This window comes from Crocodylus siamensis, chromosome 5, assembly GCF_052110815.1.
Source record: "Crocodylus siamensis isolate JL-2025a chromosome 5, ASM5211081v1, whole genome shotgun sequence".
In the NCBI taxonomy this organism is placed as follows: Eukaryota; Metazoa; Chordata; order Crocodylia; family Crocodylidae; genus Crocodylus; species Crocodylus siamensis.
In genome coordinates this window covers 2437183-2464651 of record NC_143399.1, presented here as the reverse complement: position 1 = coordinate 2464651, position 27469 = coordinate 2437183, and the positions used below count along the sequence as shown (strand labels likewise).

Genomic DNA, 27469 nt, shown 5'->3' with positions numbered 1-27469 from the left:
CCCCTGAGGCAGGGCAGCGCGGTGCACGCCAGAACCTGCCTCCCCCCAGATGCCTGCCTGGCTGACAGCCTCGCACCCCCGCCTCTTGTCAACATTTTATAATTGGTTCGTTGTCCTATCCATCAGCACAAGACTGCCTTCTGATAGGCTAGCTTCTTATTTATATCCCGCCCCTTGCAGCTGGCCAATGGAGTCGAGGCGCCCCTAGTAACCTCCTCCCTCTTTTCCCAGCCCCATTGTTGCTATGGAGCGGAGGGGTGGTGCCTGAGTGTGGTTGGCTCAATCAGCCGTCCATTGAGAGTCCCGACAGCCAACCCAGAGGCGCCGCTGACTCAGAGAGGCTTGAAAGTGGCGCCGCGTGCGTCGCCCTTTGGCATAGGCTGGCTTGACACGCCCATCACCCCTCCCTCGGTGCCCATTGGCTAAGAGGGCGGGGTGCGGGAGGGGGTGGGGTCGCGTCTTGGCCGGGCTGAAGGAGCCGAGACCCGGGACCCCGCGCTCCTCCGAGCCCCGGGCCTGGTGGGGCGCCGCCATGACAGCCTGCCGCGCTTGTCGCAGGTACAGGGCGCGGCCAGCTCCGGGCCCAGCTCCGCTCGGGTGGCTGCTGGGGGTAGTTGGAAGCGGGCTAGGGGGGCTCAGGGCAGGCTGTGGCCTGGGGGGAGCTACCTTGGGGCTCAGGGCAGGCTGTGGCCGGGGGGGGGGCTACCTGGGGGCTCAGGGGGAGCTACCTTGGGGCTCAGGGCAGGCTGTGGCCTGCGGGAGGCTACCTGGGGGTTGGGGGGCTCGGGGGAGCTACCTGGGGCTTGGAGAGGGTTACCTAGTGGCCTCGGTGGGGGGATACGTGGAGGGGCTGGGGGGCTAGAAGGGGCTACTTGGGGTTTGGTGGGGGCTCAGGCTAGAAGAGGGAGCTGGTGGGGGCTGCCTGGAGGCTGGGGGTTTGTGGGGGGCTGGAGGGGGCAGGCTGGGGGAACCTGGGGGCTCAGAGGGGTGGTGGGCCCGGCTGGGTGGAGGGCCGTGCGTCATATTCCATGGGGAGTGCTGCTATGTCGGTGAATGAGCCACAAACCACTTCTGTTCTCAGTCTTTCCTCCTTTTTCTTTCTTGCTTTCTTTTTTTTTTTTTTTTTTTTGCTTGAAAGCGCGCGTTGCTGCACGATCGTCTTGCTCGGTTACTCCAAGATGCGGCTGTGCCCTGTCAGAAAGCCCGTGGTGCGGCTCTGGCCCCTGGGGCAGCAGTCTGCTTGCAGTAACTTTTTGTGGCTGTGTGTAAAACATGATTAGCATGAATGCAAACGCAGTCTTTTCCAGCACTTTGGTGGGGCGGGGAGCGGCACACGTGCTGGTCGGGCTGTGCGTTGTTTTTAATATAAAGCTGCTGTTGTGCCAGCTGTTTATCTGCTTTTCCATTCTGGAGGGGGAGCAGTTGGCTGGAGCTGGGGTAAGAATCGGGTGTTTTTCCTTCTCTAGTGTAGGTGTGTCCGTGGAAAGACAAAGCTGTCAGAAATGAAACGTGTACAGCATAGCTTGCCTGTAACTTGGGCGTATCCTCAGGTCCATGCCTGCTTACTTATATTTGTGACTCTTCGTGTAAATGGTTTCACAGTTCTTTGTGAAAGGTGTACCAGGCTTAAGGGTAGGTGCTCTTCCACATAGCTTGGAACAAAAAGAGAGCAGCAGGTCGTTACCATCCACTTGTTTCCTTTTTGGCTGTCCAGATCCTTGCACACATGCATACGGATACATGAGAAACGTGCTTACGTTCTCTTGCAAAACTGTGTGATGTAAGATGCTTGACCTTTCAAAGGGAAAAATAGTCAGTATTTGTCTAGAGTATTGAACATGTAAATGATTATGTAAGCTGACCTCTGCTCAGACCTTCATTCTCCAATCTTCAAATCTTTAATGCACCAAAAAAGAGGAACTATCAAGTTACACATGTAATAACATCTCTCCTGATCAGTCACTTGCATCTCTCCCGTTGCCCCCAGCTGCTGTTTGTAGCCAAGCCCTCTTGTGTTGTCTTATTTAGATTGTAGAGGTCTGGTCTTGTCTTATGGATCTGTTTGTTTTAACTGCGCACCAGTGGCACTGCTTGTGTATCGTTATATATACTTACTATTGCCATAACTGGTTGCTGTGCAGAGCTACAGTGGTCTGCATTGCCATGGAGCTCCCATCTAAAATGCTTGTGCCTTTTGAAAGTGCAGTGCACTTCCTTCTGGCTGCATTATGAATAATGCAGACTGTGTTTTATAGTTTAACACATGGCATATGTTGGAATAAAACAAAAAAGTGGCAGAAAAGTCAGTAACTTTTTTTTTTTTTCTTTTTTTATGGTGGCTGCTTTTGTTTCCTGTGGCTGAAGTGTTTGATCTTCTAGTTGAATCCTGCATGTAGAAAAAGAAAAGTAAGAATGACTCTTTACTGTGGAAGTGTGCAACCCAGGGGTGGGCAGTAATTTTGGGCAGAGGGCTGCTTACTGAGTTTTGGCAAAACATCGAGGGCTGCATGACGAGCAGCTCAGGGCAGATTAATATTAATTTTCTAAATTTTTAGGGGCCCCGAGGGCCAGGTGGAAAGGCCTGGCGGGCTGCATCTGGCCCCCAGGCTGCATTTTGCTCACCCCGGTGTAACCTAACAAGCCCCAAGGATGTGGTTGGTTTGTTTGTTTGTTTTTGGGGGGGGGGGGTTGTGTGTCTCTGCTTTTTTGTCTTTCTAAGCATTTCCTTTATCCTGTGTTGCTGGGCTAGATTTTCATTGCTGTCTGACCTTTTTGGATTGGCTGTGCCAAGGCAAAGGGTCTGTAAAAGGGTTGAAAATTGCTTCTGTCACATGGGAAGAATCCTGATGACACTGTGGGGCACAATAGAAGGTCTGCCTCTCCCTGATAATCCAAGCTGAAAATGTTGTGAGAGGATCCCTGTTGGCACTTGAGGCAGGAGTGAGCTGTCCTGACCTGTGCCATCTGCGATCCAGGAGACATGAGACCCCCCTGTCCCCTCAGCACCTGTGCTAAGCACCAGTGCAGGGGTGAACTGAAGCTATCGTGTCTTCAGGATAACTTTTATAAATGTCTCCTTGTGGGAAAGTACAGTGCATTTAAATCATCCATCTGAGGTGTTGGTATTGTGCATGTCATCACTCTAGAGCAGGTCATTGTCCTTTGCTTGGTTGTGGAGCAGAGTTAAATTCCTGCCCATGCTACAACTTGGCGCTGTTACAAACCCGGTAGAGGACAAACAAGCTACTACCAGATCCTGCCGTAGGCTTGTTTTTTGCATTATTGTAAATGGGCCCTAGACCTCGTTGGCAGGGCACAAACCTAAGGATATCAAGACTATTGTTTGCCGTTCCTAAAGGTGTAGCAGGCCCTAAAAATACTTGCACATCTGCTATAGGGCAAAGACCTGTAACCCTGGGCTCTGTTCATTGGGTTAATGACTGCTCCCTTTTATCAAATTCACACTGGGCTTTGCTTGCAAATTTTAAATGTGTTGTTTGTTTCGGCTCATCTTCTTGTGAAGGCTTGTTCACATCATAAAACTATCGCAGAGTTTAGCAAACTGACAGTCTCTGGCTGGGAGCAGCGGGGGTAATATAGGTCACTTCTGAGGAACGTTGGCTCTGTGTGTGGGAAGCTTGCACTGTGATAGCACTGGCTAAAGCCAGGAAGCGTTTTCCTTGTAGAAGTTCACAGAGAAACATAAATTAAACTTACTGTTCAACTTTCATATTTACATAAAATAAAAATACAAAGTGAGAGGAGTTTTACATTTTATTGTAACTTTGCACCTTAAGTTCATCAGGACTGAAGGCTAATCTGTGAAGGTAATGATAACGTTTGTGGAGAATTGCACTTCAGGGTTCTTGTACTGCTTTGAAAAAACAATTTGTTCTTCATCTCATGGGAGGGCGTAAGGTAGATCTTGCCCCCACCCCTCCAGAAAATGAGAGCAATAAGAGACTGAAGAGTAGGCTGTAAACAGATGTTGCCAAATGAAGTGGGTCAGCTGAGCCAGGACCCATCCTGGCAGAGCTGATTTGCTTCACTGGTGAAACAAGCATTGCCTGTTGTCTTGCAAGATCAGTTCTCTTGCCGCTCCCTGCAAGGGAGTTCCTGGGGCATGCAGAACTGGGCCTCTAAAGGCTTGGGAGCACCTGCCCTGGGTGCTTGGGGAGTGTGGGTAGTTCTAGGCTGGCCCCCCTCCTACCTCAAAATAAATAGATGTCCACCGCAAAATACCCGCACAAATTAATATGACCTTTTATTGTGGCCATGCACTTGGGCGTTTGTGGCCTGATGAAGGGCAGGAACATCTGTTTTGCTCTTACTTTAGGCCACTATACATTTTTTTTTTTTTTTATGGAGGTACAAAGGCGACATCTGTTTGGAGCATAAGTTACTTGGTGAAAAGCCGCAGCAAGCTAATGGTCATGCCAGGATCAGAACATTTGAGTCTGTCTTCTAGCTTCATGCTGAGTCCACAGGATTAGGCAGCTTATGTGGATCCAGGGTCTGGGGACAGCTTGCAGAAATTCACTGATGGCAATGGAGGAGCGTTCTTTGTTAGTGATACCAAATCTACTGAACATTGAGTTCTGAAACCAGCCTAATTAAATGTGCTGTTTTAATGTGGCCTGTTAATGTGGAAAATCTTTTGGTCTGCACTGGGAATGAGATGGTACAAAATGTTAGTCCTGAGAGCTGAAGCACAATTATCCTTGGAGAAGTCTCCATTGCAGAACAAAATCTTTTTTCATTTAAAAATTGAGTTGCATTATCTGGTCACACAAACAGATAGCAGATGAGACAAGAGGGGAAATCCCAGTAAGACTGTATTTGCCTGGATTGGGAATTTACTCAGTCAACATGTTGAAATACAGTGTAAAACACTCAGCGTAGACAGGCTAACACTATGTTAAGCACGTCAGCCCTTCTCAATGAGTGTGCAACTACACTAATGTAAATTCCCAGTGTAGTGGAGTACAGTGTTTATCTCCCATTAAAACTATTGGAAGCGGCTGGATTGGACTGTTGTACAGAGGTTAACGTCACGCCTCGGTTTCCTAGTCTAGTCTAGAGACGGTCCTGACTTTGGGGAAGCTGTGGGAATTGGTTAAGTAACATGCCTGTGACTAGGTGGTGGTGACACTTGGGAAGAGAGTACCAGAGTTCTTGGTTCTGAGCTCTTGACTTGTTCAGTTTGGTCTGTTTTTTTACCTCTCCAACATTTTGCAGATCTCAGAATGGATCTTGTGCTTCTCAGGTGGGAGTATTCTTTTGACAGAGTTGGGATGTGTGTGATTTGTAACCTCGTTGTACAGCTTTGACTTAGACTTTTATAGTAACGTTGCTATCTGCCATCTAACTGTTTCTCTTTTACAGTAACACTGGGGATTCAAGCTAGATCAGAAGCTATAGGTGCAGGACAATTGGGAAAGAGTCCAGTACACAGCAACAAAAATGATTAGGTGCCTGAGAACCAAGATGTGTAAGGAAAGGTTGAATGAGCTCAGGCTATTTAGTCTGTAGAAGAGAAGACTGAGGGGGAATTTGATCACTGTCTTTGGATACCTGAAGGTCTGTGACAGAGGATGAAGATGAGCTTTTTTTTTCTTTGGGGCTGCCAGAGACAGGAAAAGCAGCAGTGGCCTTAAGCTTCAGCAGGGGGAACTTTAGGCTGGAGATTGGGGGGGGGGGGACTTTCTGACTCAAGGTGGTCATGCATTGGAACAGGGTGCTAAGGAAACTGTGGGATCCCCATCCCTGGACACTTTCAAGAGCAGGTTGGACAGACATTTATGAACTTTGTCATTATTATCTGTTTTCAGAACCAGTGCTTATCTGCAAACCAGACCACAAGTAAAATTACTACAAACAAATTCTACCACCTCTTATATCTGTCCAACAGTAGGCTCATGCAATGGAAGAAAATGTCTTGATTAGAAATCAAATTCAGTTCAGGCTTCCAAGAGATCTTGAATTGAGAAATTTTAAAGAATTTTTTTTTAAATGTACCTGGACAGTGTTTGTCTGAGCAAATAAGTGATTAGGTGAAGGCAAAGCAGGGAGTATTTTGGGGAAGATATCACTGCAGCTGTTTTCATTCCTGTAAGAAACTGGTGATTTACCCTGACAGCGGGGTAAAAACATCCAAGAAAGAGGTCTGAAAGCCAATGGATGGAACACACTTTTCAAACATTCCTTGTTCTTGAATTGACTGTTGAGCATAATTTAAGAATCTTCAAAGCTGAACCTTAATATTAAAAAAAAGTGCTGTTTTGCAACATGATCATCTTGGAATCTGTGCAGTACTCTTTAATTTACTACTTTGTACAGTTAATTAAAGTACCCCAGACTGACTTGACAGTCGATTAAACCCCGGTTGATTTAATTGAGGATGTGATCATTAATGTAATTGGCCAAAATGACAGGAGGCCCATTTGGAATGCTGCCCACTAGAAATTTTCCTCTTTCTAATCCTACATGTGCAATCCTGGTCAGAAAACTAGACGGATGGTGTTCCTATACCAGCACTTTCTAGGGGAGATAATATATTTTATGTTATAACAGTCTGGAAATGAGACTAGCTTTAACTGGCTTGGATGAAGGAATGGGTAACTTGGGAATCCAGATGGTAAAACCTTTTGGGTTTTATGTTCTGCATTAAGCCCTTTGAATCTATTTTTATTTTTATTTATTGTGGGACTTCAGGTTTCTCTGTAAGACCCCCATGTGATTTCAGTCACAAAAACGGCACGTCTCTGTCGTCCCCCCCCCCCCCACACACACACACTTGGCTTCATCTGGAGTCTTCATTACTCCGTAGAACAGTTTTTCCACCAAATGGCTTGCAGTGTAATCTGTGTTTGGAGAACACTTAGCACACTTTGGGTGCTACTGCATTTAATGTAATAGATTCCCTTCTGCAAGTGTTTTTTCTTTTCTTGGAGGTCTCTAAAGATGTCTGAACGGGAAGCACAAGTAAATTGCTGGCACCACAGCCTCCCTTCTGCACCTTTTCAACCTTGAGCATTTTCTTCATCTCTCTTTACAGGCTCTTTTAGAGCCTGGCGCGGCTCTATGAGCACTCGTGGTGGTCTGGTGAGGTGCCGGAGGACTGGAAGAGGGCCAATGTAGTCCCTATCTTCAAAAAGGGAAAAAAAGAGGACCCGGGAAATTACAGGCCAGTTAGTCTTACCTCAATCCCGGGTAAGCTCTTTGAAAAAATCATCCTGGCACACATCCAGGAGGGCCCTGCGGGGGAATGCATGCTCAGGGGCAACCAACACGGGTTCATCAGTGGCAGGTCTTGTCAGACCAACCTGGTGGCCTTTTACGATCAGGTCACCAAATCATTAGACGCAGGGGTTGCTGTGGATGTAGTCTTTCTGGACTTCCGGAAGGCTTTCGACACTGTCTCTCACCCTGTCCTCATCAAAAAGCTGGGAGACTGTGGTGTCGATGCCCACACGGTCAAGTGGGTCGCCAACTGGTTGGAGGGCCGCACCCAGAGGGTGGTAGTGGATGAGTTCTTCTCGACCTGGAAGGACGTGGGCAGTGGGGTCCCCCCGGGCTCGGTCCTCGGGCCCGTACTGTTCAACGTCTTCATCAGTGACTTGGATGAGGGGGTAGAAAGCACCCTGTTCAAGTTTGCTGTTGACACTAAGATGTGGGGGGATGTGGGCGCACTAGAAGGGTGCAATAGGCTACAAGCTGACCTTGACAGGTTGCAACGGTGGGCGGATGAGAATAGGATGGGGTTTAACACTGATAAGTGCAAGGTGTTGCACATGGGGAGGAAGAACTGGCACCACACTTACAGGTTGGGGAACTCCCCTCTTGCCAGCACGGAGACGGAAAAGGATCTTGGAGTCGTCATTGACTCCACGATGAACATGGGCCGGCAGTGTGGGGAGGCAGTCAAGAAGGCCAACCGTACCCTGTCATGCATCCACAGATGCATCTCGAGCAGGGCCAGGGAGGTGATCCTCCCCCTCTATGTGGCGCTGGTCAGGCCGCAGCTGGAGTACTGCGTCCAGGTCTGGGCGCCACACTTCAAGAGGGACGTGGACGATATGGAAAGAGTCCAGAGGAGGCCACTCGTATGATCAGGGGTCAGCAGGGCAAGCCTTATGAGGAGAGGCTACGGGACCTGAACCTGTTTAGCCTCCACAAGAGAAGGCTGAGGGGGGACCTTGTGGCCTGCTACAAACTGGTCAGGGGGGATCAGCAGGTATTGGGGGAGTCCCTGTTCCCCCGTGTGCTGCCAGGAGTGACCAGGAATAACGGTCATAAGCTGGCAGAGGGTAGGTTTAGATTAGATATTAGGAGGCGCGACTTCACAGTCAGGGCGGCTAGGGCCTGGAACCGGCTTCCAGGGGAAGTGGTGCAGGCTCCTAGCCTGGGGATTTTTAAAAGGAAGTTAGATGAGCACCTTGCCGGGGTCATCTGACCCCGGTGCTCTTTCCTGCCAAGGCAGGGGGTCGGACTAGATGATCTTCCTAGGTCTCTTCCGACTCTAGCTACTATGAAACTATGAAACTACAATGCCTCTAAATAAGTGGCAATGTTGGTCCAAGGTCTCTGTTGGATCCCTGAGAATTGCTATTTGTTTTAAGCCTGCCTTAATTTTCTGGAGCATTAGTCTTATGGCTTAAGAGACTCTCTGCTGAAGAGCAATGCTAAGTGGTGTTTCTTTGCCACCCATCCTGCTTCCATAGCACTTTTAGACCCTTATAGCTTGCAGAATGAGAACATGACGTATGAAACTGGATCTCTTGCTCCTGCCTGGCAGTAAGCCACCGCATAACGTTCAGTGTGTACAGTGCCACTGTCTGAAAACATTGGACATCTATGTGGCAAACTTAAGCAGAGTAAAAGCATTTTGTAGGAATACTGTAATGGGTGGCGAGTGGGGGGGAGGAGATTTAATATTGGCATCTGCTGGGGGTGGCTCATGTTTTTCCCCTGTCTCTTGTTAAGGACATTTCTCATGCAGCCAGATAACAGAAGAGATGTTGCACGTGTGAAACATATCACCAATCTGGAGAAAGTTAATCTGAACATTATTCTGCACTGCCCAATAAAGGTTACTGTTGAACGGAGAAGGGTAGTGTCTGTTTTTTCACAGCATTTTGGCATTGAAATAGCATGTCTTAAAAGATGCATTGCATACAAAACCTACTTATAAACAGTATTGCTGTGTGTCTGAAGGACAGCTGGCGAGCCTCTATTTTCTGATATGCTCCTTTAAAATGTGTGTATATCTTAAATCTTTGCTAATGATAATTTCAGGTTTAAAAATCCTACATTTGTGTAAGCAGAAGTAGAACGGCTTGATTTCATTACCAACTTGTCTACTTCAGTATATGTCAAAACCGTTTTTCTTTTGTCTTGGACACATTTCTTTCCTTCATTTTACCCTTAAAATGCTGGTCAGTCTGTGTGACAGTTATTTTATTCAGATTTACCAAGGACTCATGGCTATAAATGAGCAGTTAAATAGGAAAAGATGAATGTCTTAGTGAGTCTAAGGTTAAATAAAAAAAAATAGGTCACTTGTCAAGTCCCCCAGTACAACCCTGGTTTGATAGGCTCCAGAGTCATCCTGGTTACTCCAGTATCCCCTTTTTTTAAAAGTATATTTTTTATTTAAAAATATAAACCTATTGCTGTTCTTCCTCCCGCCTTCTTTTTTTTTTTCCTACTTGACAAATAACTTATTTTCTGTGTTTTAGCTGAGCCGAAAATAATGTAGGTTTAAAAAAGCAAAATGCTCACTCTGGCACTTTACCTTGAGCATTTCCCCCCCTTATGCAGCAGCATCGCTTGCATAAGCTTGGGGCTAAACCGTCAGCTGGTGTTAACTAGCTCTGGTAAGCGCAATGGAGCTAGGACTGACTATACCAGGTGAAGAGTTGGTCCTGAAGCTCTTGTGTAAGGAAGCTTGAATAAAGTGTGTAGGTGCTACCACTATTAATGGCAGCAACAGTAGATTCTCCTTTCCTGAACCTGAAACCGAAACAACTTCCAGTTCAGTTAAACACCTAGTCCAGCCTCAGGATGGCCCCTCTCATGCTGGCAGTGGACTTTCATGAGCTGTTTATTAACTATCACTGATGTTGAGTAAAGCCAAAAATATTCCCTCCCCCATTGGTCTACAGACTAATAAATATTGGTGGTTTTATTTCATGCACTGAAGAATGTCTTATGAAGAAGACAAAATCCCTTCAGGAAGGGAACTTTTTTTTTTCCTTATCAAATTTTTGGGCCCAAAGTACTAAGTCTGTCTCCTTATCTGGAAGTATAAGGCATTCTTAGATGGAGAATGCTCTTTTAGACTGTCCAGTTAATCTCTGTGACAATATGAAACTATTCCCTGATGCTGTATATGCTTACTTGCTGATTTTGTGTTGCCAAAAGAGAGCAAAAAATTGGAAGGTAAACTGATGTGAATTGAGTTGAGCTCCTCAACTATGTTTACAATAATGGTAGCTAATCAGACTTATCTGATGTGGTTTTTTTTTTCTTTTTCTTTCTGTGTCTAGCATCCAGCAAAGACGGAAGAAAAACGAATCCAGCACCTAAGATGTGAGAGATCCTTCCCTTTGCAGAAGGAAAACTTCTTTGCAAAATGGATCGAAGTAAACGGAACTCAATCGCGGGATTTCCACCACGTTTGGAACGCATTGAGGATTTTGATGGGGGTGGCGGAGGTGATGGGACTGTGTCCCAGATGGGGAGAGTTTGCACCTCTTCGTACAGAGCCCTGATAAGTGCCTTTTCCAGACTTACGCGTCTTGATGACTTCACCTGCGAGAAAATAGGCTCTGGTTTCTTCTCTGAGGTGTTCAAGGTGGGTGCCTAATCTTTCATGGTGCTAGTGCAGAGAATGTGATTGAGGCTCTGAACGAGGACTCTCTCTAGTCATCTGCAGTCCTTGTACGTGCTTTGCTTGGGGTGACTGATTGATGGGAACCTTGGCAAGTGGCATAAATATTCTTTTACCTGTCTCTGCCTACTTATGAAATTGTGGGTCACTTATTTTAGGGAAGCTGCACAGGAGCTGGGGGGAACGAGGGAAACTTTGGGCTTGGCTGCTACTTTCTCGTACGTATTTTAATGTGTGTGTATATAATTTATTAAATATAGATGCCTCGTATGAGAGAGCTCCTGGTTTGGATGACTTCCATTTGGCTTGATAATCAGCCTCACAGGACTGCACTTGTTTCTGTAGTACAGGTTGTTGATTATCTTTGCCTACTAACAGGAGAATCAGACATGTTGGGATTTCAGCATGTGACTGTCGTCTCTGAAACTATATGTTTTATGGCACACGCACAGCACATCTGTAACCACTGGCTCTCTTCTGCTTCTCTTTGTTCTCTTTATTTCCTCTGTTCACTTGCTCAGTTTTTCATTACAATAAATCTTTGATTCTTTGAGCAGATCCGGGGTTGTCAGTGACCTGGTTCTCCTTGTATTTGGAAAATCAATAAAAGCCATAAAACTGAAGTTGAGGTTATGCAATCCTCTGTCTGTCAGCCATGTTCCTGCTGTGCTGAGGGTTCTAGACGGTTTATAGTTCTTTGGATTTTTGATAGTTTTTATTAGGCCATGAAAAATATTTAAGCTCTTTTAAATAATCTGTCTCCTATCCCCATGGCACAAATTAAAATGGTCTGACTTGGGTCTTTCGGGTGTTAGAGTTGAATAGTTTTTTGTCTCGGACTATGGCTTTGGATAAAATCAAAATTGCATTTTGTATTCCTGTGACCTGAGATTTTTTTTTTTTCCCCAGCATTTTCATCTGTGACGCTACACTTCTGGTCATCTTATACCACGTGATGTTTTAAAATGTTAACTCCCCCTTGCCTGAATTTGCGGATAGGTTCATACATTTTAAGTTGTAATTTAGGTAATAAAACAACATTTAATTTTATACCACTCCGGCAGAACAGAAGCTTTTAATACTTTCTATGTAACAAGCTGGGTTTTGGATTAAGACTAAAAGAATTGTGTTAAATAAACTCTTGGTAACTATACCTCTGAAGTTTAACATCACTTGATAAGATTATCGGGGCAAGTGATCCAGGTCATTGTACATCTGGAGGGTTCAAATGGCTTGTTTGTTTAAATCAATATTATTTGTACTAGCAGTAGATCTGAGTGTTTGTGCTTCCATTTTTGTCTTTAAATCTTTCCAAAGTAATTGAAATCATTGTAATGACATGTACGGTAGTGAAACTGCTATATGTTTACATACCATAGTAGATCGTGTGTGTGTATACATGCATACAAATACACATGCAGTGAGAGCGCTCTCTCTCTCTCTCTCCCCCCTCAAAACTACACAGGAATATAGACAATTATCCATGAGGTTTACTGACGGACGGGCCGACTTTATTTAAATATTTGAACAACTGGAGAAAAAAGGTGTAGAGCTTGGTATTAGAGTTTGTGGTTTGTTTTTTTTTTTAAACCTTAGTATCTGAATTGGATTCCTGGGTACTTGCACCTTTTTATGTCTTGATGCTTCCCTGAAGATGGAACTTGCAGTCTAATCAGGCACATAGTAGACAAGAGCTGGATGTATTTCCAGGTATCCAGAGAATGGACTGATGGCCTAGCAGCATTGAGGGTGATTTACCATTGCTTAACTGCAGCAGGGACTCTAGACATTATTGCAGTTTGGCCATTATCCGTGCTGCACAAACAGGTTTTTAGGTTAACTAGCTGGCTTTCCTTTGTTCAATATTAGCAGATGTTGTGGGAGAGGATCCTTGAGGAGAAGGTGGATGCTTCTTCCCTAGGATGGGTAGAGTGTTAAGAGTTAGGGAAGGGTGGGGGGAAATAATATGGTTGAATATTGGGGAAACAAAGCTGTTCTCTCTGAATCCTTCTCTTAAGAGTGAGGGCTGGGCAGAGCAGAGATGAATTGCTAGCATATGTGATAGCTGATATATTGCCTAAGGCTTCCGGATGAGATGATCTTATCCTTGAAGAACACTTGGTTTAGCGTGGTAGAAGATGTTTACTTCCATGTTCTGCTTGGGGGGCCTTTTTTAACTGAGAGAAATCTGTGGTATTTGGCTCAGGATGTCAGCTGCAAGTCTGGGGGAAAAAAAAAAAAGATTGTCCTCTTCCTTATAGGCTCGGGTTTTTTCATCTTTTACATACAGCCTGAGAAATGTTGTCTTTTCCTCAGGTAGAATTTCTGTCAGTTGTGTTCATCTCCCTGTGCAACTCACCTGGGTCTCTTATACACTAAGCCTGTGGTAGGTAGTGTAGATCTAAAAACTAATCTATCTGGGACCTACTCCTCTAGAAGCAACAGCTCTGTCTGCAGAGGGGCAAAGCGTACCCACATGGTGAAGTTGTATCCAAGTTTTTTTTTCCCCTCCCCACTGTCACTGAAGCTAAGGTTTTATTTCATCCTTTTGGAGGAAAGGGTGGGAAGTGTTTCAAGGCATTAATCCAGATGCAGCTTGTGTTCATTTGGGCAAGTTTTGTGCCCTGTGGTGATGTCAGTGTGGCCACCTAAGCAACTAATTCAAGTGTGCTAACGATCAGATTTCATGCTGAGTGCCTTGATGTACTTCCAGCAAGGGGAGAGCCTCATGGTTCAGTGCAGTTCAAGTACAGTCTGGTCTGCAGCCTCCCAGTGGAGGGATCAACATCAAGTCAAATCCAAGAGCATCTTAGAGGTGATTTTTAAGCAACTTAGTGAGTGCAGAAAATCAACTTTTTTTTCATTTAGTGAAATGATATAAAATAAGAGGGGAATAATCACTCTAAGTATGTAGTAAACACCAGACTAAGTAGATTTTGCACCTGTAACATAACATAACATAGCCCTATTTTGAAGGCTATGTTTTATGGCTATATACCAGACTCATTCTTTTTGTTTAATTTTAGTGATTTATCACAAGAAACTCTTCTCAGTGTACAGTCTTTCACAGTGGGTGTAAATTGGTTGCATTTGAAGTGGAGGTTGGAATACATATGAGTATAGGAAAAAAACAAATACTAGTTTTGCAAATACAAAATTGCAAGAGAAAACTTGGATATCCTAACAAGAGCATTCTTGGTGAGTTTTAATATCAGTGGTTTTGTAGGCCCCAGTAAGCGCAAAATGCACTATTCAAGCCTTTTTTTAAATGCTTCCTATGAAAACTGCAGCTGAAAATTTCAAGTGGATTTTTTAAAGCTTATAGCATAATGTCAGTGCAAAGTTACTTATGTACAGATGGTTCTCTGAGTTTACCTCCACATGTAGTATTAATCTAGAATTTCATTAGCCACCCATGTAGCACTTTAAGTATCTTTTAAACATTAAGCCTAATATTTTTCTCAGCTGTTGAACTATAATAGATGCAGCTGGCTAATTGGCTTCAGGCTTAGGTTCCACAGGCCTTTGCAAATGATGGAGGACTCTCTCTTTTTCAAATGGTGCTAAGCATGAAAAATCTTTTTATTAATAAAGCAAAACTTTAAAGGTTCAAGCTAAGAAACAAATATATTGCAAGACCTGTAGGTACTGATAGAGCTGCTGTTAATGTGGGAGAGATGTGTGTCATGCACTGAAACTAAATAGTGAATTATGAAACTTGCTGTTCATTATAGAATATGCGTTGTACAGTCTGAAGTATGAGAGCCATTAATTTCTCTTCTGTTAGATCTGATAATTACAAGTATATTGAATACTTGCTCAAAATTTCTTGCTATAAATTTGTTCTGCCAAAATTATACACTTTATTAGCCTTATTCAAGGCTTTGTGTATTCTGCATTGAGCTTGAATTCTGTGACAGACTGGGTGTTCTGTTGCAAGTTTGGGTGACCCTTTTTTAAAGTTTTTTGGTTTGGGATTTTCTTACTCCTTGACTACAGCATGAGTAATGTAGCCAGCCCAGAATCCTTTGTGGTGCTTATTCTCATATTCATTTAATTTAATTTCCACCAAGCCCTGTCCTTCCCATCCCTGTGAATTCTCAGTGTCCAGAGTGCTGCAGACATACTTTGACAACATTAACAGAACAGTAAGCTTTCAGTGATGAAGGGATCAGTGGAGTTTGGTGGCATTCAGGAAAAGTGAAAGGGTATCTTGGGTTGTGGGATAAACACATGAAGTGTCCTTGTAGAAAGGTGCAGTAGCTAATGATGGTACTTTATTTTATTGCCACCAGCTTTTCTGTCTCCTTAGATGAGAGCTTCCACCTCTCTGGTGGTGGCCTAATAGGAGGGAAGTAATCGGAAGCTGGCACACTCAAGTTAATTCTGTAGCGGGGATACTTCATTAGGGATGTTTTGAGTTGGAGTGGGCCACTGAGGCTGCCTGTCCCTCCCTCCATACAGGTCCTTGATTTGGAACAGGAGGTGTTTGGGCAGCAGGGCCTGGCCTAACCCTATATTTCTTTGCTGTTCCTTCAGACTTGCTCCTCTACTTTACTCTCTTTGTGTGACTCTTTTTGGTTTCTTGACCCAGGTCACTTCTAGACCTCCTTGCTCTCTGACTCAGTGTCTTTGGAGTCCATTCACCCATCCTGACTCGGCCACACATGTCCTGGCATGACAGGCGTCCACTGTGCAACAGAGGTGTGCATGTCAGAGGTGCCAAAAGTGGAATTTGTGCATTGGCATATCTTTATTTTCCAAAACCCTTGGTTTGGGTTTCCCGTTTTTTGTTTTTTTTTTGTTTTTTTTGTTTTTTTCTTTTTGCCCCCTTTTTGCAAGGAAAAAATATTCCATGTGGTGAATTGGAATGGCATGGGCATTTTGGCGTGTTTTCATTGCCCAGCTCTTGTCTTGTTCAGTGATGCACGAATCAAAGTGGCCTGTGAAACTGGCTCTGCAGTGCTAAGGGGCTGGAAATGTGGGCAGTGGAAGTACGAGGAGGCAGGAAGGACAGGGCTGTCTGGATGTTTTAACTAGGTAAACAGCCATGTACTCGAAGGTGGGGGTTAATGCGATGAAGCTTTTCTTAAATACCTCGCTGTAGGAATTTGAAGATTTTTTTTTTTTTAAGCATCTAAATTTAGGCTCATAAATGTGTAGGTTGACTCTGCTTAAAAATGCTGAGCAACCAGCTGGGAGGTACCTAATTATATACCCATGAGTTTAAACCTAGGCTTCTATTTTTATTATTTTTGCATGTGTTGACTTTTTAATGTTTGTGAAGTGCTTGGAAGATGTGTGCTAACTATTTAAGGTGAACAATGGAGGCAGTTGATGTATGATGTATTTTGCAACCTGCATAGAGAGTACTACCTCTGTAAGTACTTTGTTCTCCCTTCCCAAGTTCTTGCACACAGAAGGATTCCTTAAGAAAGTATTGAAAGTTTTGCTATGAAGCACATGTAGGAAGTGAATGTCCTTTAAACATTCCCCAAGGGAAATAATGTTGCTAGCTGGCTTGATGTGCCAAGTTTATAAGATGCACATTTAACACGTCCGAGAAGCACATCTCCCCTGAATGGTAGGTTTAAAAGTTCTTTTAAAAAAAAATTGTATGCTGCTGAGCGTTTCTGTTACATTAGCAGGAGCTACATGATTTCTTTCCCCTTCCTCTTCAATACTGTATCTGTAGCATGTTACACTGATCAAAATTGGGACATTAGTTCTAAATTGTGAGTTCATATGTCCAACTGCCTGACAGGCTGTGTGAGGGACCAGCTGGTAGGATTTCACCTGTAGTTGCTATTAAGGCAGACAGATCATTTGTCTATTTTATACGTTTCTGTGGAGATTAGAGAATGCCAGTGACAGCCTCTAGGAGTATTTTTCTCCTTGCTGTGCTTTTGTATACAAGGTATAACCTCAAGGGAGGTTGGATGTTTAAGAGTAGTAGTTGCTATTTCAGAGATGCATGGGGTTTAAAGCCAGAAGGGATCATTGTATCAAAGTCAAACCCACAATCCTATGCCATTATGTTTCACCAGTTACCTGGCACAGAGTCAAATAGTGTTTGGCTAAAGCTCGTCTATGCGTTTATGCTTAGATGTGAAAGGGTGATAACAGCCCTTACATTTTATTTGCAAAGACCAATCTGTTCCTGTTGCAGCAGAAACTGGGACTTCATTTAAATGATGAGTATTGTGTAGGGCGTATCATTGGCTCATACAGTTCACATATTCTGGGTTTTTTGTTTTTGTTTTTTTAACCCTTAACTTCACTGGACCCCCTTCCATTCCCATCTGTCTCCTTTTTGAAACAGAAAATTCATTTGTGGAGAAGGTGGTTCACTTGTGTACAATCTTCAGTGCACAGATGAAGACAGGAAAAATAGTGGTTTTGATTATGTGAGCCGTTAGGCCATGAAGTCTGTTGAGGGGAGCTTCTTGCAACCACAGCTTGCTTCATGTTGCTTGTGCAAACATATTTTTGTTCCTTGGACTTGCAGCATACTAACAAACAGTTTTCTCTTTGTCCTCCTTAGTACATGAAATGCTTCTGCTCTTAAACTATCCTTTGTAGTGGCCATTACACACAACAGTTCTTTGGAGCTTTTGCATTTGCCATGCTTTTGGTAGGATCTTTTAAGAGAGGTAGGCAGCTGTGTTAGCCTGAAGTCAAGCAGAAGAATTAAGGCTGCAGTCTTGGACCTACCATGGTCAGGGTAACTGGTAGCTGCTGTATCGTTCTTTTAGCACCTTTGCTTCATAATTCTCCTCTGAGATTAAATAAAATCTTGTAAGTAGCTTCTTGTTGAAAGGCATCTTACCATATTTCCAGCATTTGTATGGCTTCAGGTTTTTGTTTTTCTCTTGTGGTACATTGCTGTCTAACTTGGGTGAGGTAATGGAGCTCAGATCTTGAGAGGGGATTCTTTTATTAATAGAAAGTGTGGGTCTCAGCTGCTCACCCAGGGGGGTTTCTGTGTCTGTATTAACCATGCATTGTTAGATCCTTTGTAAGTGAGCTATCTCTTATATTAGTAGCAGTAAAGTTGCGTTAAAATTCCCCCCTGCCAAGCATCTTAGGAATTATTTTATTATACTTTGAAATACTCACAGTGCAAATATCCCTGAAATGTTTTCTTTCTCCATTTCCAGTTACCTAGCAAAGTTATGCTTGTACACTAGACTTCTTTTGTGTGTGCATGGCTAACTTCAGGGAAATCCTATCCTGCAGGCAGTTAACACGGTGCTGTAAGAGTGTACCTATTAGACTGCTTGATGTGCTGAGCTCCACAACTCTATTAAATGGTTCTGCAGACCTACAACAGAACAGGTTTCAGTTGAATGTATTAATGACCTGCAACTTAGTATTTCCAGCAGTGGGATTAAAATATTATGAAAGCAACACTGGAGAAGTTAGCTAGTAACTTGCTAAAGCACACAGGAAACCTCAAATCCAGCTCTGCGTTTTCGCCTTGTCTTTACCACTTGATCTGAAAGTTCTCTGTCCCTTGTCCTTAACATGTCTCTATGAACACTTATTGCCAGGCCCATAGCAGGAAAACGAATTCATTGACTGCACTGAAGTGTAAATAGGGGGTGTGTTAGAGTAACCATCCTTCCATAGTTGCTTAAAACAGTGATGTGATGATGTATGATAACCTTGTTGTTTGTGGGCCCTGCACAAGACCATTAGGTGACTAGCTTGTAAAGGGCTTGATTTGTTTATATAAATTTCTAAAATGCTAGAAGAGGACACATTTTTATGCTGTAGACACTTTCAATTTATTCTAGGATCAAGACTTTTTTTCAAGTGCTGTTGCCAGACCTATACAGTTTTCTAGTACTGAAGATGGGGAAGAAGATAATGTTACACTGGAATAAGGGTAGAAAAAAGCTGTCAATATAACGCAAGGGCTGGAGAAAATGCCTTCCAGCTGCAACCAGCAGTTATTCTGTAGCTTTATTGGAGAGAGAATTGAGAGGAGACTCTATCACAGTGTGTAGGTAGAAAATGCCAGTACTAAAGGGCTTCTTTTGGGGAAACTGCTTTGGTGGTGGTTTGTTTTTTGTTTTTTGTTTTTTTGTTTTTATCACAATTTCCAGAAAGAGGTAAAAATCCAGGTCTACAATGCAGTCACCCTCCTCTATGGCTGTGAAACATGGGTGATCTACCACTGAGTCTGGAGCGGTATCATCAGTGATGCCTTGGGGAAAATCCTCCACAACGGGAATTGCCCCACAAATGCCAGCTTCCTTGCTGAAGCCATTGTTACCAGCACTGAGTCAGTGATCTTCAAGTACCAATGTCACTGGACAGGACGTTGTGTGCAGCTGCCCAACTTCGACTCCCAAAACAAGTGCTTTGCTCCCAGCGTAGTAACACCTGAGGTCTCGCAGTAGCCAGAGGAAATGCTACAAGGACATGTTGGAGGCATACCTCAAGAAAACACATCCTGAATTGGAAGGAGCTGTCTGCCAACTGAGTTCAGTGATCCTGCAACCTCAACTAAGCATCAGCCAGTTTCAAGGTAAAGTGTCTTGCCCTCGAAGCAGAGAAGAGAGAACAGAGGCAGGAAAAGGAGAGGAATCTCAGCCTGCAGCCTGTGGAAAGGCCTGCAACTTCGGTGGACAGATCTGTGGCTCAATGGTTTGGACTCTTTTTAAGTCATCTTAAGACCCATCAATGAGCCATGGTAGAGATCATCATCCTAAAATTAAGGGATTGCTGATGACTACAGGGCTTCTTAATTAAACAGATAAAGCCAAAATGAGAAACTGGCTAGAAGCTGAATTTAGGCCAGTTAAATATGCACCCAATTTCTAGTTTATAGTGTTGAAAGGTGAGTAATCACTGGAACAAACACGAAGTGAAGCAGTGGATTCTCTGTCTTCAAATCAAGCTTGGATGACTTTGAGGAGGAGGATCTACCAATAGTCAGACACGCTGAGTTCAGTACAGGAGTCACTGGCCTGAACTGTAATGGTATGTATTTATAGAGGGCATCAGACTAGATTACTGTGCTCCTTTCTGGCCTGATCAACGCTGTAAGTAGCAGTACAGGTGTGTCCCATAACTACCAGCAGCTTGAGCAAATTTAGTCTCATCTCCAGCAATCTTTTTCTCAGACAGTTCTCCCATTTTTAGTTGCAGGTTTTTCATCTGGCTTCTTTGCTTTATGCAGTGGAGGCCAGGAAACATCTTCAGCCTAAAGTGGGAGAGGGGTGTAAGGTGAGCAGGTTCTGGCTGAAAACGCAGTATGTTTGTGTGTTTGCCTTTCTGCAGTTTTTCTGTATTGAGTTGAAGTTCTGCTTGGCTCTTGCTTACAACTTTGACCTTTTTTGGCACAGTTTTTATGGGCCAAAGGATGCACAAAAACCAAGCAAGTAAAGAGGTATTGCCAGTTTCTTGAAGTATTTCTTGAAGAGGGGACCTGACCTGTATTCTGCTTGATCTAGGTGCACCTTGAACTGAATATAGCCTTTTTTTTTTTTTTCTTCAGACTTCCCTCCCTATGATAGCTCCATAACCTGTTTTGAAATGAGGAAATGATACTGAGGGATTGCTTCACCCACCACTGAAATAGCTCTCATTTAACAGCAGTGCTGCACCACAAGAATTTAGAGCAGGCAATGAAGTACACTGCTTTATAGAGAGGATGCTGAGGAATTTGGCCAGGCCTCTGGAGCTAAGACCTTTTACTTATTTTAATTGTCATGGGCTGTTTAACATAGTGTCAGATCTATGGCTCGTCCAAAAGAGAGAACTTGCAATGATGATGATCTATAAACCTCATTGGTCTCAGGACAGTGCTTGATGGTGCCTGGTGTATCAGTACTTAGTGTGTCTGTCTCCAGACTTCTGGATGCCTTCTGCTCCATCATGCCTGCCAGACTTGCCTTGTCTGTAAATGAGGGCCCCTTGAAGCCCGCAGAAGACTAGGTGTGGCTAAAGTAGATGCTGGCCTCAACGAGTAGTGGGCCAAAGGAGGTACCAAGCCCTCTCCTATAGGTTGAGTGCTTTTGCTCCTACTTTGTTATATGGTCCCTTGCAATAAGAAGTTACTGACCATGAGGATCTGGTTCTTCAGGACACGATGTCCATATGGATTTCCTCACCTGCCGTCTTTGCCCCCTGCTTCTGCTTTTATTGATCCTTGCTCCCCTGGGCTTCAGTTTTGGCAAAGGAACTACATGCTGGTTGGGCCTGCTGAACCATTGGCATACTTGGGTGGAGAGCTGGAGAATATCTAGGGTGCATGCAAAGCTCCAGTGAACGTTGGTGTCCAGAAGAATCTAATTTCCCCATGCACAGGCACATGCACAGAGTGGAGTCCATGTGGGCAAGAAGTCTCCAACAAAACAATTACTTAAGCAGCTGTTCTTTCCTAAACAGTTTCAAGTTAGGTCAGTCCCAAGGCTGCTGTGACCATTGGGGGGCACCTTGGATGCTGTAACAACCCTTAGTTTCATTCCATCAAATATCTGTGTCTTTAGGTCCTGAGGCTTGGTCTTAAACACCTGTGGTAGTCTAAGATGGCTCTTCTTGAAGAAACAAGGAGAGAGACTGGGAACAGAGTAAAGCAGGGGAGGGGAGGAGAAGTGGCACAATGCTTTTTTTTGCTTTTCTTACCATGTTGGATCATGAAAGCAGGGAGAGAGGTTACCACAGTGTGCATTCAGTAGTCCACTTGCCACAGCATCACTTGGTCACTCTGGTACTTGCTTTAAAAGCAGCCACCAAGTAGCAGATCTGCTGCATTTGCATGCAGTGTCTTGGAAACTCATTTTCAGCATGAAATCCATTTTGCTATGGACAATTTTGAATTTGCTCGAGTTACAAGACCAAAGATTACTGTGACTGAAATAAATTGTCTATCCTCTCTCCCCTTTCTTTTGGTTTGTTTCCTTTGCATGGTCTATCTCTGTGTGTTTTCCCTCCATGGGTAGTCTGTCCTGGGCTAACCACTCTGGGGTGGAAAGTCTTTCTTATATCTAACCTGAATCTCTGTTGTCACTTGTGTCTGTTCCACATCAGATGGTGGGCTGTACAAATGTAGTCACAGAATGATAGAAAATTAGGAGCAATTAGAAGCAAGAAAATTAGTCCTACTCATAAACCAATGCAAGAAAGCTGGTTTGTGCCCCAACCAATCTAGAAATAAAAGTTAAAAGAAACTACTGCAGAGAACTGTAACTTTTAAAACTGTGCTACCCTCAGCCTAAGCATCTGGGATAGCCATAACTTCTCCCTATCAGCAGATGTAGCAGTGAAGCGAGACAGTAATTTCCAAAAAACCCAGTGATGTTGTTTCTTCTAAACCATTAGTCATGATGGCCACTCCCCTTCTCTGCCTTCAGCACATGTGGAGACCTCTTCGTCTTGCCCGGGGTTTGGCTAGGCCTCCTTCTGTTGGTCTCTTGGGGGGGGCGTAGAAGAGTTGTGGGGGTTTTCATGGTTAAAGCTGGGGAGCGAGCAGGGGGTCCTGGTTGACACTGGTCTGCCTCTGAGGCCGCTGCTGGTGCACGTCTCTGACTAGCTATTAACATTATGGGAACGTTGATCAGAGCCGACTACTGTCACTTAGATGTGAGCAATTGTGTTACTACTGTCTTAGTTGCTCTCCCCTCACTTCAGTAAGTAAAACGCAACACTGGAAGCTACAGGACACCCCAGGCGACGTCTTGGAAAAGTAAGTTTAGCTATTTCTAACCTTCGGAGCTTTGTGAATAAATAACAGTGCTCGGTCAAACTCTGCCCCTTGGACGCTGAATCAGACCAATACTTTCACTTAAGATAGATTAGGAGATTATTCATCGCATTTTAAATATTAAGTACCTTTTGTAGCAGTACTGGAAGCACTTCAGGAAGGGCTTTTAGATGCATCAGATTATTGGTACATGGATATTTTCTTCCTTACTATGTTTCACAGCAACCAAAAATGGTACTCTTGTACCCCAAATCTCCTCTTCTTTAAAGCTGTGGCAAAATCATAAATGCAGTTTGAATTCTACCATGGGCACTTCCCTAGCATCCCGAACACGGCCTGTTAGGATGAAGTGTAAAGAGAAGCTTCTTAGCAAGTTTTCAATCATAAAAACAGAACTTGGTGAGAGAAAAAATGCTGTCAAGACATTTTTTTGCTAGAAATGTTTCTTCAAGTTCCCCATGAAGATTCTAGAAAGGAAATCAGCAGATATTATTTTGGGTAACTTGTGACCAGCAGGTCACTTATGCAGCAGGAAGGGGGTTAGAGTACCAGATGCAACATATAATGTGATCCAAAAGACTGAAGAGACGGATCATGTAATCTTCTATCTCAAATTGTGCTCCAGGCTTTGTATGGTTATTTTTATTCCATTTAATTTTTTCAACAGGCTTAGAAAACATTGTAGTTTAATGGAAATGTATTAGCTGTGCATTATAAAATCCAAGCCATAAAGGGAATAATTACCAGGTAATATTTAGCTTTTGGGTGGGGAAGATTAAGTTCTTGTCTCTCTTGTGGTTCATCATGAAGATATGCAAGTACTATGCAAAAGTGGTCTATGAAGGTAAAGCTCATAGCTCCCCTTGCAAGCAGATGAGCTTAATCCTCTTCATTTTACTGATGGGGGTAGGAAGACTAGAAGTACAGAGATGAATTACTGTGCCCAAGGCCTCTTGGTGAGAGCTGGTTGTAGTGCAGGACTGAGTCCACTCCTGAACTCTGTTTCAACATACTTTTGTTGCCTGCCTTATCATAGCTGTATCATGACTTTTAAAGCACAATAAAGAAATAAGCTCCCTTTATTACTTTTTTTTATTTGCTTGCCACTGTGTGCACTGTTTGCTGACACTGTTAAATTGTGTGCATCTCTGAACTTGCCCATAAGAGGTTCAGTGTGGCTTTATATAATGGTACTAAATGACCTTGCAAGGTCTCTTCCAGCCCTGCTTTCCTTTCCTACTCTGCTGAAATAGCAATAAAATGAGTGAACTTCTCTGGAGCACTGGCCATGCTGTGTTTACATAGATCTGATCTCAAACTCTGGGCCAGTACTCCTTTGATAAGACTGTATAGTTTTTTTCCTCATAAAAGCAAAAGGTATAATAGTCTTAATGATTTTGATCAAGAACAAACTAATGATGGGGAAAAATGCAGGTTCTTATCAGTAAATGGCACATACAAATATTGTAGTCCATATTCCAGTTCTGAATTTGTAGTGTGTGATGGAGATAACATAGAAGAAACATGAAGGGATTTTTTTCATATAATGAATGAATAAATGAATTTTAAAAGTAACAAACTATACAAGTTTTTCATTTGCTGTAAATTTTTGCTTGTTTTGACAAAGATTACATTAGGATAAACTTATTTGATCTTTTATAATATACAGTATATCATCTCAACTTATTACCTTTCAGAATATAACATAATTTTGCTTTAACTCCATTCCCACTAGCACATCTATTATGGTCATAGAAGGACTTCTTAGGGACAAAATCCTTGAAATGAAGAGTAGGTTCTCTCTCAAAAGACATCAATGGTAGAAACCTGCAGCAATTTTGAATCTGTTCCATCTGTGTTTTATGAGGGGGCAGTATTTGGAATTACTTCTGAACGTGTGTTTTAAGTCCTAATGATACAATTCCAGTTGGTTTTAGTTGGGAAAGCGTTGTTCTCTTGTGCATACATTTCCCTCCCTCTGAAGAATTGAAAGTAGCGGTGTTAATATAACAACTAATCAGTATGAAAACCATTCTAAACCAATGTTACTACTTCTCTTTTTCTTGGAGTAACTTAGTTTTAATAAACTCGTACTTGGCACCCAGACTACCCTAGCGTCATCTTCCTTTGTAACCTGAGAAATGTTGGTCTTGAAGAACTTGTATTATAAGGTATGGCTGTCCAAAGACGCTGGTGCGGTGAGGGAGAGCTCAGGGCTCCATGTGCGACCTGTGCAGTAGGGGGGGTTCTGCCCAGCGAGGGTTCCCATGGGGCTGCCTTTGTAGCGTGCGTCACATGTCCAGCCTGGATGCCGCCAGAGGCCACAACCTGATTTTAAAGGACCCTGTGTATAGGGGTAAACTGGAATGTTTCTTAAATCATAGAAAATTAAGGGTAGAAGGGACCTCAGGAAGTCATCTGGTTCATCCCCCTGCTCAAAGAAGGACTGTGCCCAGCTATTTCAGCCCAGCCAAGGCTTTGTGTAACTGGGTGCGTCTACACATTCATGAATGCGCTATAATTATAGCACATTAAGTTTTTTACCTATAATTATAGGTACTATCTTAATGTGCTGTAATTAGTGCTACTGCACATTAGCGCTGGCACATGCTTTTTTGGTGACACTAATGCCCAGTAGACTAATTCTACTGTGCATTAGCATGGGTTTTTGCCTGCCATGCTAATGCCCAGTAGAATTACTCTACTGCCCTCAAAGCATTTCATGTAGATGTGTCCACTGGGTCTTAAAAACCTCCAAGGATGGAGACTCCACCACCTCTCTGGCTAACCTGCTCTACTGCTTTAGTACCCTCCTGGTGAGAAATTCTTCCTAATATGTAACCTACACTTCCCTTGCTGCAACCTAAGACTGTTGCTCCTTGTTCTGTTTATCTGCCACTGTTGAGAAAATTGGGAAAGTGAAACACTTGTTTATAAAGGGGGGAAAAAAATCTTGGTTTTGGAAAACTAGGGGAAATCTAACAAGTTAGAATAAGGGGTGGCAGGAATTAAAGGAAAAGAACACTTATACAATCGAAACTTGTACTTTCAGGGATGGCCCATCATTTGACAGCTTCTGCCATTGAGATACCAGAAATGCTTACTTAAGTAAAAGAAGATTCATCCACATGCAAGATGTGGGCTGTGTCACTCTGGTCCAGATTGCTGCTGTTTTATGACAAGACTTTAAAAGAGAGTTTTTTGCGGGTATAACTTTCACTGAGCCCTTCTGCCCTGATGCAAAGGTGTCTTTGAAAGAGGAGAGAGAGAAGGAGAATTCAGGCCGTGGAGAGGAAGAGCACTGTGCTACTTTGGATGTGATTGGATTTGCAGGCGAGCTGGGATGTCTGCAGATGAAGTCTAGCAGTGGGAGAGTAGGGTGGGAATGGATGTTGGTGACTAAAGATAAGAAAGTCCCATGATTTGGTGAGAGACATGAGTTGAGGTAGAGCGGGAACATGCATATGGTGCTGGTGAGTTGTGGCAGGTGTTCTAAAAGGCGGTGAGGTGGGAAGATAGGGAGCTGGAGAAGGGGAAGGCAAAAGGAAGTGGAAGGAGTAAACTCTGCTTTGGAGAACTACTGTGGATGCCAGTGAAGAATGCAAAAGGAGGCATTGGCGATAGAGATGGTTAATAGCCTCTTGTTGCTGAGGTATTAACTGACTAGGGAAGAATGAATGTAGTTAATGAGAAGCCACAGGAAGAGCTGAGACCTGTAAATGTGTCAATCTGATTTCACCTTTAGGAAGCATTCTTAAGATTTATCTTAAGGACACACCTGGAAAAGGTCAAATTAAGTCTGAGTCGGCTTGGCTTTGGGAAGGTAAGTCAGGTGTCTATGTACACATCTGTCATTCCCTTCCCCCATGTGAATTCTGCTCCTTCTCCTTGGCTTAGTTGGTTTTCTTAATGTCTGCATTTCAAAAAGCTTTGACAGTTTTTATGTGCAAGATTATTTAATAATCTCTAAAAATGGTTTGGCTTCCTTTTTATGAAAAGGGAGAAAAAATTAACGAATGCAAAGCATAAATTTTGACATTAAAGAGGCACGCTTTGGAAATATATATGAAAGTCCTTATAAAAAGGCAAAGCTTTAATAAGTGAAATTTTTAAATATTTACAGAGGATTTGAAGCAGGAGTGGAGCCTCGGAGGATATTGCTGACTTTTCTTCTCTCTCTCTCCTCCCCCACAATTGATAATGTGGGGATCAGGTTTAGGACTTGTTTGCACTGATGCAAAACTGATTGTGTGAATGACAATTAGTTGTACATGGGGCAGCACTGCTCTGAACTGGTAAATTGCTTCTGAGATTTGTTTCCTGTCAGTATGGGGAGTAAGTTCCCATCAGAGTTGTGTATGTTATAGTTATGTTAATATGATGACCTCTGTCCTCCACAGTGTTCAGGTGATCTGTCAGTGGCTTTCTCATGCTGTTTCTACCTTCACTTGTGGGCCTGTGTACTTGTGGGACCCCTGCTGCTCTGTGGTCATGGTGTACCTTTCTGTCTTCAAAGCTAGCATGCAGTCGGGGTTTGCCTCTCTTTGGACTCCCAGAATCCCTCTAGCTAGCCCTTTGCTGTGCTTGTCATGCTTCCAGTTGGACCTGTGCTGCAGTCCTGCATCTCCTTGTCCTCGGGAGAGAGATGAAAGTACAGGGAACTGCTATGGCATTGACCAAGCAAGGTCACAACCAGGATGTCATGTGAACTGTGCCCAAATCATGGGCATGCCTGCAGGTTCAGGATTAAAACAAGGCAGCTGATAGCACGCCAGCCACCTGTCCATATTATGAAGACTTAGACTGGATTTTGGCACAAGATGCTGGCACAGACCTTCCCTTTCCTTTGGGCATGACTG

At 43.6% G+C, this 27469-nt stretch overlaps 1 protein-coding gene across 4 annotated transcripts in view; it reads left to right on the top strand.

The window, feature by feature from the left end:
* TESK2 (testis associated actin remodelling kinase 2) overlaps positions 1–27469 on the top strand; it is a 119181-nt gene that overhangs the window by 14841 nt on the left and 76871 nt on the right. For 2 of the 4 annotated variants that reach the window (XM_090049031.1, XM_090049029.1), the window contains exon 3: positions 10551–10858. In XM_090049031.1, the coding sequence (XP_089905157.1) occupies positions 10637–10858 (222 nt within the window). In that variant the 5' untranslated portion in view covers positions 10551–10636. Of the gene's footprint in view, positions 1–411; positions 559–2364; positions 2407–10550; positions 10859–27469 lie in introns of those variants that run through there. The other 2 variants (XM_090049032.1, XM_090049030.1) reach the window with 2 other exon arrangements.